Raw genomic sequence first — 20,457 nt, 5'->3', positions numbered from 1 at the left:
CCTTTCCAAGTGTTAGGATTGTAAGTCTGTGTGTCAACATACACAGCTGAGTTTTTATTATTGTTTTGCTTCATTTCTGGTAGTGCTGGAGATAAAATGCAGGCAAGGGCTCTGTAGCTGACCTACATCAGTGGCCGGTAGATGTGTTTCCTAACAAAAATGATGCCGCTGGGCGGTGGGGGCGCATGCCTTTAATCCCAGCACTCGGGAGGCAGAGGCAGGCGGATCTCTGTGAGTTCAAGGCCAGCCTGGGCTACAGAGTGAGTTCCAGGACAGGCTCCAAAGCTACACAGAGAAACCTTGTCTCGAAAAACCAAAACCAAAACCAAACCAAAACCAAAACGAAAACCAAAACAAAAAAACCTCCCCAAAACCAAAAATGATGCCTAGCAGATAATAGTCTGAACCCTACATCTCTCAGGAATACAAACTATCAATTGAAAAGTCACACACACACTTCCTCACTTGGAGGTAGTATGGTAGTATACTGTTTGTCATCCCCCAAAAGAAACAAAGCTTGGCATGATGCTGCATGCCTCCAGTCCCAACAATGGGGACTGAGGCAGAAGTTGCCATGAGTTCAAAGCTGGCAATAAGTTTAAGGCGACCCTTATGTATGAGCCTCCTTATCAAAAAAACAAAAACAACAAAACACAAACAGGGGAAGGGAAGAAAAGGAAAAGGAAAAACAACTCAATTCACCTGATTAATCTCTTGTATTTGTCATTTTTAAATGACATTGTAGTCCCTGGGGAGGTAGCTGAACAGAAAAAGTGTTTGCCCAGGGCACATGAAGTCCTGTGTCTCCTCAGCACTGATCAAACTGTGTGTGAATGCGTGCATAATAACCTTTCTCCCTCCCAGTATCTGGTATTACACACGTAGTTAATAAGAACCAAGGATGGAGACAATACTTAATGCTTTTTGCAGGACCATTCTTGTTGTAGACACTACAATTTAGATCACCCACACAGCACTCACCCACAGAGAGGATGTATATCCCATGCATGCACTACCAAGGAACACACTCTTGCAGATGTGTGAGATTTATTCTTTCCTATCTAGAGCACTCCATCCTTCAATCAGCCCTGAGTGTAGGCTGTGTTTATGGGATGTTGGGCTTTGAATGATTGTACTATTAATTTGATTGATAATATTGATTATATTGTCAATGATAATATCGTACCCAATCTTGATTTAAACACAGTATGATTTAATAAAGATTTCTCTTTCAAAGGACACCACAGGTGAAAGCAATCATGAGGATCCAGTGGCCGTTCCCTCTATGGTGGCCTGGTAAGAATGTGAAAGCAACATGGGATTGTGTGTATTTGTACGCAGGGATTTGAAAGGAAAGTGTATTTAGAATCGTCCAAGGAGCTCCTAGGGAGGAGAGCACTGACATGGCGGGAACTGTGGGTGCGAGTGTCAGCGTTCCCGTGACATCTTGAGAGTGAATGCAGGACTAGTGACAGCAGTCCTTGTGTGAGATCCAAACCAGCCAGTCTTAAAGGCTTCCTGCAGCAAGCCCGTCTCCTGGGATCTTAAATGGGAAATTAGGATGCCAGGATGTCTAAGTTCCCGTCTAATGAGGAACCTTAGACTTTCCCCCACACATTCTGATGCTGTGGATGGATCTGAAAGGATTTGGGGAGGGGGAGGGGTGTCTTGGAAGTGGAAAGTCCTGATCCACCCTCAGCAGACAAGCTAAGTCATCACATTAGGATTGAGAAATGTGAAGGTGCACCTACCTCTCCCCTCTCCTCTCCACAGACCTGGCTCAGAGTGCAGCCCAGTGGCTTCAAGAGGCAAAGAGTCTGAGTGAGCAGCTGAGAGGAGCCTACACCAAGGCCACTTTCCGCCACATGAATCTGCCAGAGGTGTGTTCCAGCCTCGGCACTGACCACTTGCTTGGTTGTGACCTGTCCATGGTTTCAAAGCACATCAGCAGGCCAGTGCAAGAGCCTGTGATTCTTCCTGAGGTCCTCAGCAATCTCAACTCCGTCCTGTGTGTGGAGGGGGAAACTGGCAGTGGGAAGACAACCTTCCTGAAGAAAACAGCTTTTCTCTGGGCATCAGGATGCTGTCCCCTGCTGAACAGGTTCCAGCTGGTCTTCTACATCTCCCTGGGTTCCACCAGAGCAGACCAGGGGCTGGCCGACATCATCTCTGGCCAACACCTAGAGGCAGGAGGATGCATTAGTGAAGTGGGCCTGAGCAGCATCATCCAGCAGTTAAAGCACCAGGTGCTGTTCCTGTTGGATGACTACCATGGGATGGACTCACTGCCCCAAGCCATCAAAACCCTGATTACCAGGAACTACTTGACCCGGACCTGCTTATTGATCACTGTCCATACAAACAGGGCCAGGGACATCCGCCCATACCTAGATACAATTCTAGAGATCAAAGAGTTTCCCTTCTATAACACAATCTCTGTATTACGGAAATTATTCTTCCATAATATTTCACGTCTGCTAGAGTTTATGGTTTACTTTGGAATGAATGTTGGTTTACAGGGAATTCACAAAACTCCTCTCTTTATGGCATCAGTCTGTACTGACTGGTTTCAAAATCCTTCCAACCAGTCCTTTCATGATGTGGCAGCTTTCAAGTCCTATATGAAATATCTTTCCTTAAAACACAAGGCTACACCTGAGCCTCTCAAGGCCATTGTGTCCTCATGTGGCCAGCTGGCCCTGAGAGGCCTTTTTTCCTCTTGCTTTGAGTTCAGTAGTGATGACCTCACAGAAGCAGGTGTTGATGAAGATGAAGATCTGACCACCTGCTTGATGAGCAAATTCTCTGCCCAGAGACTGAGACCTGTCTATCGGTTCTTAAGTCCTTTGTTCCAAGAATTTCATGCTGCCATGAGGCTGACTGAGCTCCTGGGTTCAGAAAGGCAGGAAGACCAAGATTTGGGACTTGGTTATTTGAGACAAATTAACTCACCCTTGAAGGCTATGATTGCCTACAACAATATTTTGAAGTATGTCTGTAGCCACCCTTCATCAAAGGCAGGGCCAAAAATTGTATCTCATTTGCTTCAGTTGGTGGATGATAAAGAGTCACTGGAGAACATGTCTGAAAATGAGGATTATGTGAAGCTCCATCCAGAAACTTCCTGGATGGTGCAGGTAATTAAGGGATTGTGGCAGGTATCTCCTGAAGCTTTCTCTTTATTCATTTCAGAACATCTATTGAGCATTGCTCTAAACTTTGCTTATGAAAGCAACACGGTGGCTGCCTGTTCTCCATTTATTTTGCAATTCCTTCAAGGGAGAACACTGGCTTTGAAAGTACTGAATTTACAGTACTTTGGGGACCACCCAGAAAGTCTGCTATTATTGAGGAGTATAAAAGTCGCCATAAATGGAAATAAAGTACCACCCAGAGTAGCTTACTCAGTCATGGAAAAATGTTTTGAAACATTACAGCCACCAACCATAGACGAGGATTATGCATCTGCCTTTGAACATATGAAGGAATGGGAGAAAAATGTGGCTGAAAATGATGATAAAATGAGAAATTTTATGAATGACCAACCCCAGTATCCACCCAACATCAGTGCAGGCTATTGGAAACTGTCCCCCAAACCGTACAAGATCCCGAGGCTGGATGTCGCAGTGGCCAACATGGGTCCAGCGGACCAAGCACTGCTCCGGGTCCTGATGGAAGTCTTCTCGGCATCACAGAATATCGAGCTCCATTTGAGCCACAGCAGCGGCTTTCTTGAAAGCATCCGCCCAGCTCTGGAGCTGAACAAGACCTCTGTCACCAAGTGCTCCATGAGCAGACTGGAGCTCAGCTCAGCTGAACAGGAGCTGCTTCTCGGCCTGCCTGCCCTGCAGTCTCTTGAGGTCTCAGGGACAAGCCAGTTACCAGGTACCCCTGAGTGTCACATCACTGTTCTGATTTACACCGTGTTTTCTCATTCTTAGTTTTAGATGAATGAAACTTCTCAGGCACAAGGTCATAAATGTGCCTTGACAGAAGAGTCTAAGTACTTTCACTGTTTGGAGCAGTGTGTAATTCAGCGACAGGCCCTGAATCATAGAACGTGTTTGAAGTAACTCATACAAAACTAGGAAAACGTTACCATCAGTATTCACGCCTCAAGGTCATTAATAAGGGAGTTTGAATTGCTTGTTATTGACAAATAATGGCCTGTGTGTAAGTCAATGATGGAGAATCATCTGCACCCTCACTGCCTGAAAGAGGAGGGAGGTGAGCTTCTCCAAAGAAGACTTTTTAATATGAGGTAAATATTGCTTATGTCTTCTCCTAAGCCAACAGTTCTCCCCCTGTGGGTCACGACCCCTGAGGGTGTTGAATGTCACTTTCACAGGGGTCACATAAGACCATCAGAAATGTCAGATATTTACATACTGTTTAGAACAGTAGCAAAATTACAGTTATGAAGTAGCAACAAAAATAATTTTATGTTTCGGGGGTCACCACAACATGAGGAACTGTATTACCGGGATACAGCATTAGGAAGGTTGAGAACCACTGCTTTAAGCAATGTTTGTTTTTATATAGACATTATCTTTTTAATGATTTCCTTTTTAAAAGATGTTTATTTCAGTGTGTGTGTGTGTGTGTGTGTGTGTGTGTGTGTGTGTGTGTGTGTGTTTTCTCATGAGCATGTATGTGTGGGTACCCTTAGAGGCGAGAAGAGAATGTCAGATCCTTTGGATCTTTGGTTCCAGGCCACAGGTTGTGGCAGGGATCCCAGGTTTCTGTGTAACCTTGATAGTAGCACAGATCCCGACTGTGGTGGAACCATGCACCCAGACATGATCCATGGCAGCAACCTGATCTGGATGTCACCATTGCCTCAGGTGGCAGTGCAGGCCACTCAGATCAGCATGGCCCCAGGGACAGTGTGGGCCTTGGACACTCATTTGTCCCCAGGTCTTGGGCATCCACGTGGCCTCTGATGGTAACAGGAACCTCCTACATCAACACTGACCTTGGCTGCAGTGGGCCCAAGGACCCAGACATGGCTCCCAGCTGCTGCAGTCCTGGCCCAGATACCCCCATGGTATCAGATAGCAGTGCAGGCCATTCTATTCTGCCTTGCCCCAGCTGCAGCATGTCCCTTGGCCACTGACATGGACTCAGGTGGCTGACCTGACTTTAGGCCTCCACATGGCCCTCAGTAACAATATGGGCCACAGACTTCAACACAGATTCTGCCTGCAGTAGGACCATGGACCCAGACATGGTCCTCAGCAGCATCCCAGGTCTGGATGTCACCATGGCCATAGGTGTTAGCACAGGCCACCCAGACTGCATGTTCCTGGTGAGAGCTCAGTCCTCAGACACCAACATGGCCCCAGGTAGCAGCCCAGACCCTGGGAATCTGCATGGCCCTTGAGCCACAGACGTTGACTCAGACTTAATTGCTATTAGATAACCAATTGGTGTGTTCTTCCCTGGGGAAGACTATTTCTCCCATTATCAGCATCCCTTAGTTTCCTATAGGGATTGTGTAGGGTTGAGGCCTCATGAGCTTTCATTTAACTGGGGTGCTATTATCCATCCTTTTACTCAATATAGGTGCCTATCTTTAAAGCTCAGATGTGTTACTGATAGACAATTGGTAGATGAATTATTATTATTATTATTACTATTATTATTACTTTGGGTTTCTCTGTGTACCAGTCCTGGTTGTCCTGGAACTAGCTCTGTAGACCAGGCTGGCCTTGAACTAACAAAGCTGTGCCTGCCTCTGACTCCTGAGTGCTGGAATTAAAGGCATGCTCCACCACTGCCCTGCAGGATTTTATTTCTTGATCCATTCTGCCAGCCTACATCATTTGATTGGAGAACTGGGGCATTAATATCTGAAGTTATTATTGAAGTGTTGACAGCAGTCATTTTGTTGATTTCTGATGTTGGTGTTTTCACTAGTACTTTGTATTTTGGTAATTATACCTTCAAGTTTCTGCATTCTCTTAGCTGTGTTCATCCCCCTCTTCAGCCTGAAATATTGCCTCCTTTTTTGTTTGTTGGATATAATTTTTTAGGCTGTTTATATCATGGAAAATATTTTCCTACCAACTATGGCAGATAGTTTTGCTCAGTATATTAGTCTAGGTTGGATGTTGTGGTTCTTTAGGACTTGGGATGCATTGCTCCAGGCTCTCTGGCATTCAGAGTTTCCATTGAACATTTTTCTGCTTGTTTGTTTGCTTGTTTTTTTGAGACAGGGTTTCTCTATGTAACAGCTCTGGAAGTCCTGCAACTCACTTTGGAGACCGGGCTGGCTTCAAACTCACAGAGATCAGCTTGTCTCAGCCTCCTGAATGCTGGGATTAAAGGCGTGCACCACCAACGACTGGCTATGTATACTTAATGTTTTATTTATAATATGCAATGAAGAGTTTCTTTTCTGTTTCTAACTATTTGGTGTTCTCTGTGCTTCTTGTATCCTTTGTATTCGTGTATCTTTCCTTAGTTTGGGTAACTTTTCTTCTATGATCTTGTTGGAGAGCTGGTCTATGCCAGTGACTGGAATTCTTCTCCCTCATTTATTCATAAAAGTCAAAAGTTGGGTCTTTTCTTGGTGTGCCACATTTCCTGTGTGTTCCTTTCTGTGTGTGTGTGTGTGTGTGGGGATGATTTGTATCGTCCTTGTGTATTTGCTCTATAGCTTTCCATTGTCTTTGAGTCTTGCTGTTCTATCTTCTGCTCTTTCACTCGACTTCTCAGACTTTCCTTTGAGAGTTCTAGCTGAGGTTTTGGTTTTCAACTCCATCTTCATTTCATTGAGTCTTCCTCAGTGTTTCTGTCTTCTGATTGAATTCCCTTCTCAAAGTCTTCAATTGTCCTTATCATGTCAGTTAGCCTTATTATGTTTGTGTGTGTGTGTGTGTGTGTGTGTGTGTGTGTGTGTGTGTGTGTGTGTAGGGGATTACTGCCTTGATCTTTCACAGTGTTCCTATTTTTGTAATGAGACTTCTTTTGATAGTTCTGTGTCTGATATAAATAGAGTATGTAGGGCAAAACAGAGGATGTGTGGGTTGGATTGAGCCCGAGGTTGGGCTGGTGAAAGTTGTTCCTTCTGGTTCAATATTGGGGTTGGGGGTATATGTGAGGGTTGGTGTGGGTATGAGGAGGGTAACATCAGGCAAACTCACCCAACTAGACGCTGGAGAAGGATGTGTAGGACCTGGCTGGGTGGAGAGGTTAGATGTAGTGTGTGAGTGGCCTAAAGGTTAGGAGCAGGGAGGGAGGTAGAGTGGGTCATGGCAAAATCCTAGACCTTGGTAGTGACACAGACAGGGGTGTCTAGACTGGGCCCATGAATTGGATATGGAATCGAGGCTAGAACTAGTGGGTTGAGGATTGGTGAATGGATGGGAGGATACTAGACCTTGGAAAAGGATATACAGGATCTGGTTTGGTAGAGAGGTTCTCAGTTATATGTTTATATAAGTTGGAGGCAGGAATTCAACGGTATCCTTTTGCATGTACAATACCAGTTGTTCCCATGCTGTTGCTGGTTGGGGAGCTACCTTATTTATTTTGTGAGTCTGGAGAGCACCATGGGGCTTCTTCCCCTATGCTCTAAGACCAGCAGATACTTCAGATATCAGGATCTTCATGGATGTGCTTCCTAAGCAGATGTTAGGATCTCTGAGATGTTTTGTTATGAAAATATCTAAAAATCAAAGCACACTTGAGAACTTCCGCCTGGGACTCTTGAGTGATGGAAACTATGTGCTGTTTTCCAGATCTACTCTTTGCTAACTTGGACAAATTCCCAAGCCTGAAAGAACTGTCTGTGAGACTAGATGGCATTCCAGATGTGCTTTCCATCATCCCAGGAGATTTCCCCAAACTCCAGAACATGGAGAAGTTATCATTCCAAACTTCCACAGAGTCTGACCTCTCCAAACTGGGTAAGAATGGCACTGGGATCTCCCAGGTCATATTTCAGCTGGAAAAGCTACTTGGCTAATAATTGTTAGAATCATGAAGTCATCATTAGTTAAAATTTCTGTGGGCCTGAGAGAGTGAACTGTGTCCATGGGAAGGTGTGGGAACAGTGCTCTTCCTCATTAAAGACCTGACAATATGAACTGTGTTCATGAGAAGGTATTGGACCAGCGTTCTTCCTCATTAAGAGGGCAGACATTTAATTATAACCCCAAGTTTCTAACATGACAGGAACTATTCTGAGATCTGCACAAATACTAACTCACTCTTCATACCACTGTGTGAGAGAAGATACAATGATTATTGATGATTTTCAACTGGAGAAACTGAGGTCAATGATTGCTCAGGTTTATCCAGCTAAGAAAATGTATCTTCAAAAGAGAAGGTTTGACTCCAGGGCCTGAGGTTTAAACTCCTAACACACTTCCTCTCCAAGGCAGTTTGTGGAGTTCTTTTCTTTTGCTGTTTTTTGTTTTGTTTTGTTTTGTTTTAGTGGCACTTGCAGATCTGCCTGCTGAGGGAGGAAATCTGACTGGGGGCAACCTGGACCTTTCCTCCATTTCTCTCCATCCCAGCCTCCTGTTGATGGACAGCTATGCAGACATCTTTCTAGAACATGTCATTTAGCAAAATAACTCAGGCACCATCAGATCCTTAACTTGGAAAACCCTGAACACTAAGGACTAAAGAAATTTAAAAAGGGGACTGGAGTGGGGCATGGTGGTTCATGCCTGCAATCCCAGAATTTGGGAGGCTGAGGCAGGAGGACTGTCACAACATCAAGCCAGCTTGGCTCTTTAAATTTAGTTATTTTCAGGCTAGCCTGAGATACCATATGAGACCCTGTCTGAAGAGAAACAAAAGAAACAAATAAACATAATTTTCAGGTTGGTGAGATCCATTAGTAGGTAAAGGTATTTCCTGCGAAGCCTGATGTCCTCTGACCCACAGATCCATATGGGGGAAGGAAACAATTCTCCCAGTTTCACCCTGACCTTTGCATGTGTCCTATGGCCAAGGATGACCCTCCACATACCATATACACATAGACAAAATAAATAAGGTCATGTATTCTTCAAGTTGTGCTTCAGAGTTGTCCCCTCTTGTGCTGTGGGCCGCAGGAATATATCATAAGAAATCAGCTGGTTATGGCAAAGTCACTACCTGAAGGGATTAAGGAATTCCTTCAGAGGAAGCCAAATTCCAAGGAGCTTTTGGTGTTATTTTTGGCTTGTTATATCAGCTGTCTTCTGTTATGAAAATCATGTGTGCCTTTCTAGTTTTCCCAAATGATTTTCCACCAGAAGTGCTAACAGTGTGGACTGATCACTCTTTGGACATATACATTTAAGGTATTTGGAGAATAGCCTCGGAAAAGACTTCCTTGCCCCCAGCCTAACTGGTTCTCCCCTTTCAGTACTGGAATCAGAGAGCTCCCTTAGCCACTTTCAAGGATTAACAGTAATAATAGTCTACATGCTAGTCTCCTGATGTAAGGTAAATTCCACAAGGAGACACCACCTAGGTCAGGTGGATGTTGAGTAATAGCTTTACACAATTTAGCTCTGACCCTTCCTTCTTACAGCCTTACTAACTTTATAGACCCCTAACTTCTTACCTAACCACGTCTCAGAATGTAGACTGAGCACATAGACCCCCTTTTTGATATACTAACAGTCATTGGCACTCAGTTGACCTCCTCTTTTACCTCTCCCATTTTGGATTGTAAAAGAAAGCCTGGTGGTCATTTCCTGAGAAAAAATTTTACCTGCCTTTATGACCCCGTAGAATTCAACCTGGTGACCTTGCTGGAGAGGAGATTGCTCTTGCTTGGGTTTATAACTGGATTCCTGGGAGACTTAGGAGGTATGTAGACAACAGAGAGAACTTAGAGACCGAGAACAGAGAGGGAGAAGGAGGATTGTGACCAGAGAGAACGTGTGGAGGAGATGGAAGAGGAGGAAGAGTCAGATGGGGAAGTCCTAGCTGGGCAAGAACGAGATGGAAAGGACCTAGATGAGGCAGGATTAAGATGAGAGAATTAAGATAGAACTTAGAGGGAGCAGTAGATGAATATAGAGAGAAATCAGGCAGGAAGGAGATAAAAAGAATGGAAGCTTGTAGAGAGAGAACTGACACAGAAGAATAAAGTGTATGGAGTAAGGAGTTTCATACATGGATTCTTTTCATCAAAGATTAATTATCAGCTGGTTGTAGATTCTTCCCCTACCCCGGGAGGGGACTATAGAGAGGCTGGACCCCCATAGTCCTCCATACTCTTTTATATGACTCTGTACATAATTCCTGTTGCATCAGGGCAATGTGCAAACACAGAGATAGCAGGTTGCTGATGCTGAAAGTGAAATATGAAGAGAAGAAAACTGACCCAGGGAGGGTCAGGAACCTGCCCCAGGTCTTCTGCTCACTAGTCAGTGGCAGAAGCTGAGCACACGCCCAATGTGGCCTGAGCACTGGATCACTGTGTCACTGCCTGTTTAATGGTGTGGCTGGAGATTATGGACTGAGAGGCCAGTCTGGATAGGCATTTGTAACCTTCTTTACTTCCTGACTATCCTTCATCTTTTCCAGTTAAATTGATTCAGAGCTCTCCAAATCTCCAAGTTTTCTACCTGAAATGTGATTTCTTTTCGAATTGTGAGTCTCTCATGACGGTGCTTGCTTCCTGCAAGAAACTCAGAGAGATTGAGTTTTCTGGACGATGCTTTGAAGCCATGTCATTTGGTAAGAACTATACAACATTGATTTTAGATGTTCCTGTGCACAAAGTCATTAAATACTCTAGAATTAAAAGTCTGCTGGTGTCACAGAAACTGTGACAGCATCTGACTTCAGTGAGTCTTTCTCAACAATGAAGTGCATCTGTGTCTACCACATAATCATTTCCTTTTCAGAATTGTTTCCTCTGCTTAGTCATAGTAATTCATTCTGAATATTATATCACCTTTCATCACTTTTGGTATACTCTCACTTCAATGGTATTCCTCTGTGCCACAGGAAATGTATCTGAACTAACTATATGTCATTTTCCCTTTCTAGTCACCATTTTGCCAAATTTTGTGTCTCTGAAGATATTGAAACTTGAACGCCAACAGTTTCCAGATAAGGAAACATCAGAAAAGTTTGGTGAGTTTATAAACATTGTTCCTTAACGTATTCTTTATCCCCCTCCTCCTCCTCCTCCTCTTCAGTGAAACTACAACGAAGCAAGCTGTGCACAGTTGTCCTTGACATCATGGCAGCTGGGTCCAGGACCTCTGCTCATGCAAACACTACAAGATCCTCCACTCCATGATAAAACGGTGCAGTGTTTGCTCATGACCCTACATATCCTCCTTATACTATAAACCACCTCTCAATTGCTTACAATGCCTCATGCAATGTAAATGCTATGTAAACAAGTGTTACACTGTGTTCTTCTGGGAATAATGGCGAGGGGGAAATGTCTGTACACATTTGGCACAGACATGATTTTAAAGATTGAACTTGTAGTTGGTGGAATGTTCTGATATAGAGGGGCAGCTGAACCAGCTGTGCTGGTCCTTAGGAGGACACCATAGTGATTGATGCTCAATATCACCCCCAGATGCCATCACTGTTGGTCCCACACATCCTCACACTTGATCTCATTAAATGCAACGTCCTCAGACTCACTGACTTCTTAGGAGAGAATTTGGTCATGATAGCACTGTGTAACTTCATAGTCTGGCACCCACTCCAAACATGCTATGCCCTTTTTGTTTCAAAGGTTTCAGAATTCATATTAAAACTTCTATTTAAAATTAAGGACCTTGAGAGCTTGTTTGGAGGTTCTAGCAGGGGCACGCAGCTACTCCTATACCCTTGACCAAAGACCAGTCCTCTTCTATTGGGGGAAGGTCGTCCTCTTCGACCGCAGCTTTGGGAGGGGAACACATGGAGCGGTGAGGGAGGAAGGGGACACCTGCCTAGCCCACCAGATCAGACAAATCAACCCTGATGATCAATGGGGTGACAGATCGGGGATTAGCTCAGTGGTAGAGCTCTTGCCTAGCAAACACAAGGCCCTGGGTTCAGTCCTCCGCTCTGGCAAAAACAAACAAACAAACAAACAAACAAACAAACAAAAACAAAAACAAAAAAACATTAAGGAAACATTATAACTCTAGGGAAAGGCCACACCACAGCCTGTAGCAGACCCAATCAGAAGGCAAGTGTCCTGTGCCCAGTCTGAGAGTGTCTTCCTTTTAAAGTTAATTAAACTTTAAAATATTTATTCTTGTCTTATGTGCATGAATGTTGCTCTGACCCATAAACATAGAGGGTTTTAAATACATTTCCAGTCATCTCTGTCTGCAGTCTTAGAGACACACATTCCTCAGTGCAGTCACCTGAGAGACTGGAAACCGTGGTTGTAGTAATGCACACACAAGTCCTCAGAGTTTCATTCTATTTAGAGCTTTGGGACATTTTTCTGTACACAGATCTAGTGTGATTTCTTTCAGTGGGTAGATGTCTACGTAACCCATTCAAGAATGATCACCTAGAAGCTGAGTGGTAACAAGTGCCTGGGATCCCAGCACTGAGATGATGAGGCAGAATTATGAGTTCTAGCCATTCTGGACTATAGTCTGAGACTCTGTCTCAAGACTGCCAAGACAAACACATCAACCAGTTGGCCCAGTTTAACAGTCTTGTTTCCTGTGCATACTGATATCACCACTGGCAGGTGGTATATATGAGATTGGAATTTCAGATCTGATTTGCTGTTTGAACAGCTGTGGCAAGAAGATCCACAGCTGCGTTTTCATGCTGGCCATGTGGAGCTGCTGGAAATGCACCTTGCTTTGCTTTCAGATGAACAAGGAGGCACAAACAAGGCTGTGTGTGTGTGTGTGTGTGTGTGTGTGTGTGTGTGTGTGTGTGTGTTGTGTCTTGGTGTCCAGCATGTGAGGGAAGCCCTTTATCACTGAGTCAACTGCCCAAATCCCTGAACTTGATTTCTAAATATCATCTTTCCTAAAGAAACCAAGGACTGTGAAGAAATATTTTTTTTCCTTTTTTTAATTTAGAAATTTTCTATTCATGTTACCTTCCAACCACAGATCCTGCCTCCCTGTTCCCACCTCCCAACCCTGCCCCCATTTCCACCTCCTCCAAGTCAAGGTCTCCCATGGGGAGTCAGCAGAGCCTGGTACATTCAGTAGAGGCAGGTCCAAGCCCCTACCTCCTGCACCAAGGCTGTGCAAGGTGTCACACCTTAGGCACTAGGCTCCAAAAAGCTCACTCATGCACCAGGGACAGATCCCAATTCCCCTGCCTGGGGGGCCCTCCAAACAGTTCAAGCTAAACAAGTGTCTCACCTATCCAGAGGGCTAGTCCAGTCCCATGGGGGCTCCTCAGCTATTGGTCCACAGTTCATGGGTTTCCACTAGTTTGGCTGGCCATCTCTATACATTTCCCCATCATGATCTCATTGTCACAAGACATATTTTATTCCAGACTGAGAAGGGGAAAGTCAAAGATAAATCTGGAATATTGCCTCATTCCCAAATGTCTTCCTAATTGGCTTCTGTGAGGCCACAGAAGTAGAGACTTAGTCATCCTGTGATCTACAGAGGATCATGCTATGAAAGATTGGATGAGGGGTGGAAGGCTGTCAGAGCAGTGGACAGGGCTTTAATGAGGCCTGTGGATGCCCACAGAGTGATGGCAGGAGGTAGGATGGCAAGGCAGGGGGCCAAAGTCTCTGTGCAGTTAGGGCAGTGACCTGCAGTGGAGGCCCTGGTTTAGAAGAGAGTGCAGAAATGGAAAGACATCCTGGACCTGTGTGAAGAGTCAGGCGGGGAGAGGATGGAGGAACCAGCTGCAGAGAGCAGCAGGGAGCAGCTGTGTGCTGACCCCTTCTCTTTTCCTTGGAGAGGACAGTGAGGAGGAGGGTCTCGGCTAGGTGGGGTCTCCCAGACTGCAGAAGGTCCAGGTCATCAGCTGCTCGCTCCTGCTGGGACTACTACTGAGGATGGCTTTGTGGTGTCTCCCACAGCACAGGCTCTGGGTTCTCTCAGGAACCTGGAGGAACTGTTCCTTCCCACTGGGGACGGGATTCACCAAGTGGCCAAACTGATTGTCCGGCAGTGTCTGCAGCTTCGGTGTCTCCGAGTTCTTGCCTTTCATCACACCTTGGATGATGACAGTGTGATGGAAATCGGTGAGTTTCCCTCAGGAAAGGGTTTCCCCCTGTGTGTAAACAGTGGCCTCATTGGAGCTGTCTACTGCAAATGTCTAGAATGGGAAAGTTTTCCAAACTGTTCCTCACATCCACCACCACACTGTTTCATCTCATTTTCTTCTGCAGACAGGTTCATCCCGGTCTGACTGGGAAGGTCAGCAGCCTCCTTTTTTTTTTTTTTTTTTTTTTTGTAGCGGGGTTATAGAAGCCATCCACCTGTGGTTTGTTTCCCCAGTACTGGAAATTGAACTCAGTGCTCCCGACACACACGAGACCAGTGTTCTATCCCTGCTCCATGGACCACTAAATCTGTGTTCTGACACCTGGTGTTCCATGCACCTGGCAGATCCTCTGTTAGTCAACTGAATGTTGACAATATGTAAACAAATGTGCAAAAGCTGAAACGTAGAAGTGGATCAATGTTCCCGTTCACATTGCTGAAAATTTTGTTATCCAAGTAAGTGTAGAGTCAACCAGATGAGTACGCAGACCCATGTGCATTCTGCAACTGTGCCCTCCTCCTGCTCCTCCACAGATGACCACTGCACTGCTTTCTTTACCATAGAGTCGTTTGCCACAGACTCCTCATGGAAGGGGGTCCTGTGCATAGACACTGTTTTGTCTGAAAATGTATGTGCGCTTCACGTTTCTAGTAACACATGTGACCAGAGTGATTGAGTTCACTGATGTGTGTCATTCCATTATTTGACCGTATCTGCACTCTGTGTGTCCATTCAGTGGGCACTTGGGTTGTTTCTAGCAGCTGGTTACTGTGAAGTGCTTCTTTCTCATACAGTGTCCATGTCTAGTAATTTCTAGAGTGAAATTTCTGAGTTACCTCACATAGCTTGATTAAAAGTGTGTTTTGGGTTACATGTGTCATATGCCTGTATTTCCACACTTGGGAGATTCAAGAGTTCCAGCATTTCCTAGTTCAAGGCTAGGCTGGGTAATGTGACACTTTGAGCACAAACAAATAAGCAAAGGAGTCAACCTCTCCACAGTGTTGTTTTCACCGTCACCAGAGTCTGCTTCATTTTCTGGCTCTGGTAGGTTTAGTCAATCCCTTATAGTTAAGCACTCAGATGATTCCTGTGGGTAAAAAACCCAAAGCTTTAGTTGAGGAATAGCTTTCAGATTGACCATCACCTGAAAGAAAAAGGCACAATAGCTGCTAAAAGACATGGAATTGAAAGGACTTCTGAAATAGTCTATCCTTGATATTTTAAGAATGCCTTAACTTTAAAAGAGAAGTAAAAAAAAAAATATTTTTAAAAAAGAAATTAAAAATGCTTTCAGGTTGGGGATTTAGCTCAGTGGTAGAGTGCTTGCCTGGCAAGCACAAGGCCCTGGGTTCGGTCCTCAGCGCAACAACAACAACAAAAACCAAAAACAAAAAAAAAAAAAAAACCCCAAAATACAAAAATGCTTTCAGGTTTTGTTCCCACAGTAGTTGAGAAGCTATGGATTTCTTCAGGAATGATATTGATCACATGTGATCAAGGGAGACTTCCTGAATCGTTTTTGTTTTGTTTTGTTTTTTAATTTTTGTGACAGGGTTTCTCTGTGTAGCTTTGTGCCTTTCCTGGATCTCACTCTGTAGCCCAGGCTGGCCTTGAACTCACAGAGATCCACCTGTCTCTGCCTCCCCAGTGCTGGGATTAAAGCTGTGCACCATCACTGCCTATTTGACATGTTCTGAATCTTGACAGGAGTTCTTCAAATTTCCTGCTTCACTAAAATGTCTGCCAGAGATTCTAGACCTGTAGGTTGAAGATGGATGCCCCAGTGTTGCAGAGTAACACTGGGTGACTGTCCAGGCAGCCATATGTCTCTGTCATTTCTAGAGTTTTGGAAGTTGCTTACAGTGTACTTCCTGTTTTCTCAGGTAATATTATATCCTTCTTGAGTCTTTGATGGAGTTGAAGACTAGATAGTTATAGTTTTCCTTAGTTATGATAAAAGATAAATTATATATGAAACTTTAGACTTACAAAAATAGGATAGATAATAGAGTATTTTCTTTAATTTTGCCAAGTACAAATAGACTGGATATTGTAAGTAATTCTTGCATGATAACTCTTTTGTTATGTATAATTTTACTATGTTAAAGTTAAAACCTTGCTTTTTGATTAGACAGAAAAGGGGAAATGCTGTGGGATATTTTCTGTAGGCTGTGAATATGTGTTGCTCTCATTGGTTGATAAATAAAGCTGCTTTGGCCTATGGCAAGGCAGGACAGAGCCAGGTGGGAAATCCAAGGGAGAGACAGGAAAAGAAGGGCAGAGTCTGACAGATGCCAGCCAGTGACTGAAGGAGCAACAGGCCAGCTGTCTAGAAATGAGTAAAGCTAAGGCCATGCATTCATAAATAAGAATAAGCATCTGTGTGACTTATTTGGAAGCTGGGTGGTGGACTTCCAGAGAGCAAAGAGTAAAGAGTAAAACACAATCAACATTTTGGTGCCCAAAGTGGGGCTTGAATTTCCATAAGGACTGAGAAAGCTTGAAAAGAAAAGGACAAAAGAGAGAGGGAGGGAGGGAGGGAGGGAGGGAGAGAGAGAGAGAGAGAGAGAGAGAAAAGAAAGAAATGTCTCCTTTAAGAAGTTGTGCTGTACAGCAGAGATTTGAACAGTTTTTTTCGTGCTAAATAGAAAATAAAAAGTACACAAATCACCTGCCACAGTACAGGGCACTGCCATTCCAGAGTTGGGGGGTTGAATGCAGTTCCTGGTCATATGAACCTCCAACTGGGCTGTGAGCTTTAGGCTTGGCTCCCACAAACCTAGAAGCTGGCAGAACCAGCCAATAGAGCCTCACAGAGGACCCAGCTGTAGCTTAGCAGCTTGAAGCTTCTCATATGGTCAAAAAAGGCTAAAAGATGTGCAGTAAAAGTGGTCCACAGGGAAAAAAAACCTCTGAACAGGTTCCAGTGTGTTTTACCATGTGCATAGGCTTAAGAAAAAGAAAAAGGGTAAAGTCAGAAAAAGCGAATAGTTTAAAAAATAATAATGTCTTTAAAGAGAGAGTAATAGAAAAAAAGCCACCTAACATTGGAAATCCACAGGGAGTCTGGAAACTATATAGTACTGTGTAGATCTTGAATTTTTTATTGTTGATAAGCAAAGGACAGCTGCGAAGAGTCAAGGGATTGAAAGGGCTGCTGGAATAAACCAGCCTAGATGTGTTAAGAATGCCTTAACTTTACAATATATGTGTTAAATGGAAGTCAAAATGCTTTGGAGAAGGGGGTTTGCTTTAATTTCCATAGAAAACAAGAGGCTGTGGGCTTGTTCCAAGTTAATATGGATCAGGCTCAATCAAGGGAGACTTTCTGAAACTTGACAGTGATATATTGGAATATTGATACAAATTTAAAGTTAACTTGTTATACTGAATGTGTGTTTCTACTCTTCTTTGGGGTTTGTACTTACTCTGTTCATTTAAAAATGCAATGGATAATTAAGAAATGAGATTAGTAATTATTCCAAAATAATCAGACTTGTAGCCACATTAGGTTTGTTTTCAAGGTTAAGTAAATATATTTAGATAGATAAATGGTTTCAAACACTTCAAAAACCCATAGAATATGGCATTTAAAGTATGTTGTTAGTCAGGCAGTGGTGGTGTCTGCCTTTAACCCCAGCACTTGGGAGGTAGAGGCAAGTGGATCTCTGTGAGTTCAAGGCCAGTGTGGTCTACAGAGTGAGTTCTAGGACAGCGAGGGGCTGTTACACAGAGAAATCCTATCTTGAAAACCACCCCAAAATATTTTGGTATCATAAGTTTTTCATGACAATGAGACATATCTGCTCTGGCAGCACCAATTTACTTCATAAAAGGACGTTGGGCATCAAAGAACCTCCATATGGAGTTTGCTTTCAGTGTGGCAAGGCTCGCCATTTGGGCAAGAAACTCCTTTGCCTTGGCTACCTACAGTATGCTGTATAAACTGGACATGCAGGGCCTACAAGAAAGTGACTACTGACCTTTGATAAAATAAGACAGGATAGTCCTTCAAAATTCTTGCTTCATAGAAGTCTGCCAGATATTCTAGGCCTGTCATTAGAAGAGAGATGCCACAGTGTTGCAGATGAATTTTAGGTGACTCTCCAGGCCACCAAATGTCTCTGTTATTAGGTAATATTAATTCCTTCTGCAGTCTTGGATGGAGTTAAAGACTAAATAATTAGAGGTATAGTTTCCTTAGTTATGATAGAAAATAAATTGGGTATAAAACTTTGGATTCACTAAGATAGAATAGATAATGGAGTATTTTCTTTAAATTTGCCAGACACAAATGTATTGGACATTGTGAATATAGTCCTTGATAATTGTTTGTATTGTATATAGTAAGACTCTATTTAAGTTAAAACCTTTTATTTTATGTTTAGACAAAAAAGGGAAAATGTTATGGAATAATAATTCAAGATGTATTCATCTATGCTGTAGAATATTTAAGATACAAAGACATGTTACATTTGTTTATGAAATAAAATTAACCTGGGATCAGGAGGCTAACTGATGGGGAGTGATAGGGCAGAACCATGTGTAGCTAGGGTTCTTAAGTTGGGGTTGAGCTGAAGGACATGATATGCTGTCTTTTGAGGAGCTGCAATCTAGGAGAGAAGATTAACTACTTGCTCTTCAGCCTCTCTGAGTGAGCAGAATTTCACCTCGACCTTCCAGTCCTTTGAGTTCTATAGAGGGATAGATACCTAGATAAAGTTCCCTTCAGCAGCAGTGATAGAGCTAGTGCCTGAGGGGACAGAATTCCTGTCTAGCTGTGGCCAGTGCTCTCATATGGCTACTGGTAGCTGTGGAGTTGCAATTGTCAGTCAGGACAGCAGTTGCTTAAGGGGCAGCTATTGATTTTAATGAAAACAACAACACATTGGCTCCATTTCCTTCAGAGCCCCTGCTCTCAGTAACCAGGGAGTCCCTCTAGGCTATAGGGGAAGACACTGCAGTCACAGTGAGAGGACAAGCTGTTAGGACTGTCGCCTTCTGGACTCTGCAGAAATGGAGACGCAGTTGCCACAGTTTCTCAGTTCCTTCTACTGTATCTTTCCTTCACATGTGTTCTTCTGTGAGACCAGAGGAGAAGTGCACATTGCCGTGACCATCAAAGCTGTGTGAACGCAGCTCCCTGACCTCTGCATCCTCCAAACTGCTTGCAGTTTGGCCAGGTGGTTCCCTATCGACCAAGCAGCAGCTTAGTGCTTTCAAAGAATGGTCTCTAAAACATCATGATGAGCATTTCCCACTTTCATCCTGGTGGGTGTGGGAGTGGTACCAATAACTTGTCGCCATTACTGAAGCCCTCAGGATATTCTTTTCATAATTTTTTTGTTTTCCAGCCAAGGGAGCAACCAGTGGAGGTTTCCAGAAACTTGAGAACTTAGATCTTTCAATGAATCACAAGATTACAGAGGAAGGGTACAGACATTTCTTTCAAGCCCTGGACAACCTGCCAAACTTGCGAGTGCTCAACATTTCCAGGCATCTCCCAGATTCCATCCAGCTTCAAGCCACCACTGTGAAGGCTCTGAGTCAGTGTATGTCCCGACTGCCCAGCCTCACCATTCTTCAGATGCTCAGTTGGCTCCTGGATGAAGAGGACATGAAAGTGATTAATGCTGTGAAGGAGAGACACCCTCAGTCCAAACGCTTGACTGTCTTCTGGAAATGGATAGTGCCCTTCTCTCCTGTCATTCAGAAGTGAAGGATGCAGCTACAGGCTACTGGCAGTTCTAAATACCTAACTGTACTTAGTTGTTTTTGCTTCTTGGGGGGGGGGGGCACCATCCAGCTCCCAAATAAGTCACACGCAGAGGTTTATTCTTAATTATAAATACCCAGCCTTAGCTTGGCTTGTTTCCTGCCAGATTTTCTTTTACTTTTTTTAAAAAGGTTTTTTCATTTTTCTTACCAACCACAGTTCCCACTCTCTCTCCTCCCCAAGCTCCCTCCTACCTCACCCCACCCCTCCTCCCATCCACTTCTCAGAGAGGGTAAAGCCTCTCATGGACTGTCAACAAAGTCTCTGCCAGCTTTTCTTAGCTGTAATGTATTCCCTTTTGCCTCTGGACTTTTACCTTTCTTCTCACTTCTGCAATCTTACTTTCAGTCTTACTCAGTGGCGGCTGTGTGGTGGGGTGGCTGGCCCCTAGTGCCTTCCTCTCCTTGATGTCTCTTGCTTTTTTTTCCTTCCTCATAGATTTCTCCTTCTATTTATTCTCTCTGGCTCCTAGCTCCACCTGGCCTTTCTCCTGCCTCTCT

At 43.9% G+C, this 20,457-nt stretch overlaps 1 protein-coding gene across 1 annotated transcript in view; it reads left to right on the top strand.

Annotated features, from left to right (window-relative positions):
• The window catches only part of LOC118596302 (baculoviral IAP repeat-containing protein 1a-like), a 58,823-nt gene extending 38,826 nt beyond the window's left edge, over nucleotides 1-19,997 (top strand). The window contains 7 exon segments of the mRNA XM_036207113.1: nucleotides 1,238-1,304; nucleotides 1,774-3,885; nucleotides 7,746-7,913; nucleotides 10,540-10,692; nucleotides 11,008-11,094; nucleotides 13,991-14,155; nucleotides 19,536-19,997. Coding sequence (XP_036063006.1) covers nucleotides 1,238-1,304; nucleotides 1,774-3,885; nucleotides 7,746-7,913; nucleotides 10,540-10,692; nucleotides 11,008-11,094; nucleotides 13,991-14,155; nucleotides 19,536-19,900 — 3,117 coding nt within the window. The 3' untranslated portion in view covers nucleotides 19,901-19,997.
• The last annotated feature ends 460 nt before the right edge of the window (nucleotides 19,998-20,457 follow it).

The sequence above is a fragment of the Onychomys torridus genome, chromosome 15 (assembly GCF_903995425.1).
Source record: "Onychomys torridus chromosome 15, mOncTor1.1, whole genome shotgun sequence".
Classification (NCBI taxonomy): domain Eukaryota; kingdom Metazoa; phylum Chordata; class Mammalia; order Rodentia; family Cricetidae; genus Onychomys; species Onychomys torridus.
Note: the sequence above shows the minus strand (reverse complement) of the source record. Positions and strands in the feature narration are given on the sequence as shown.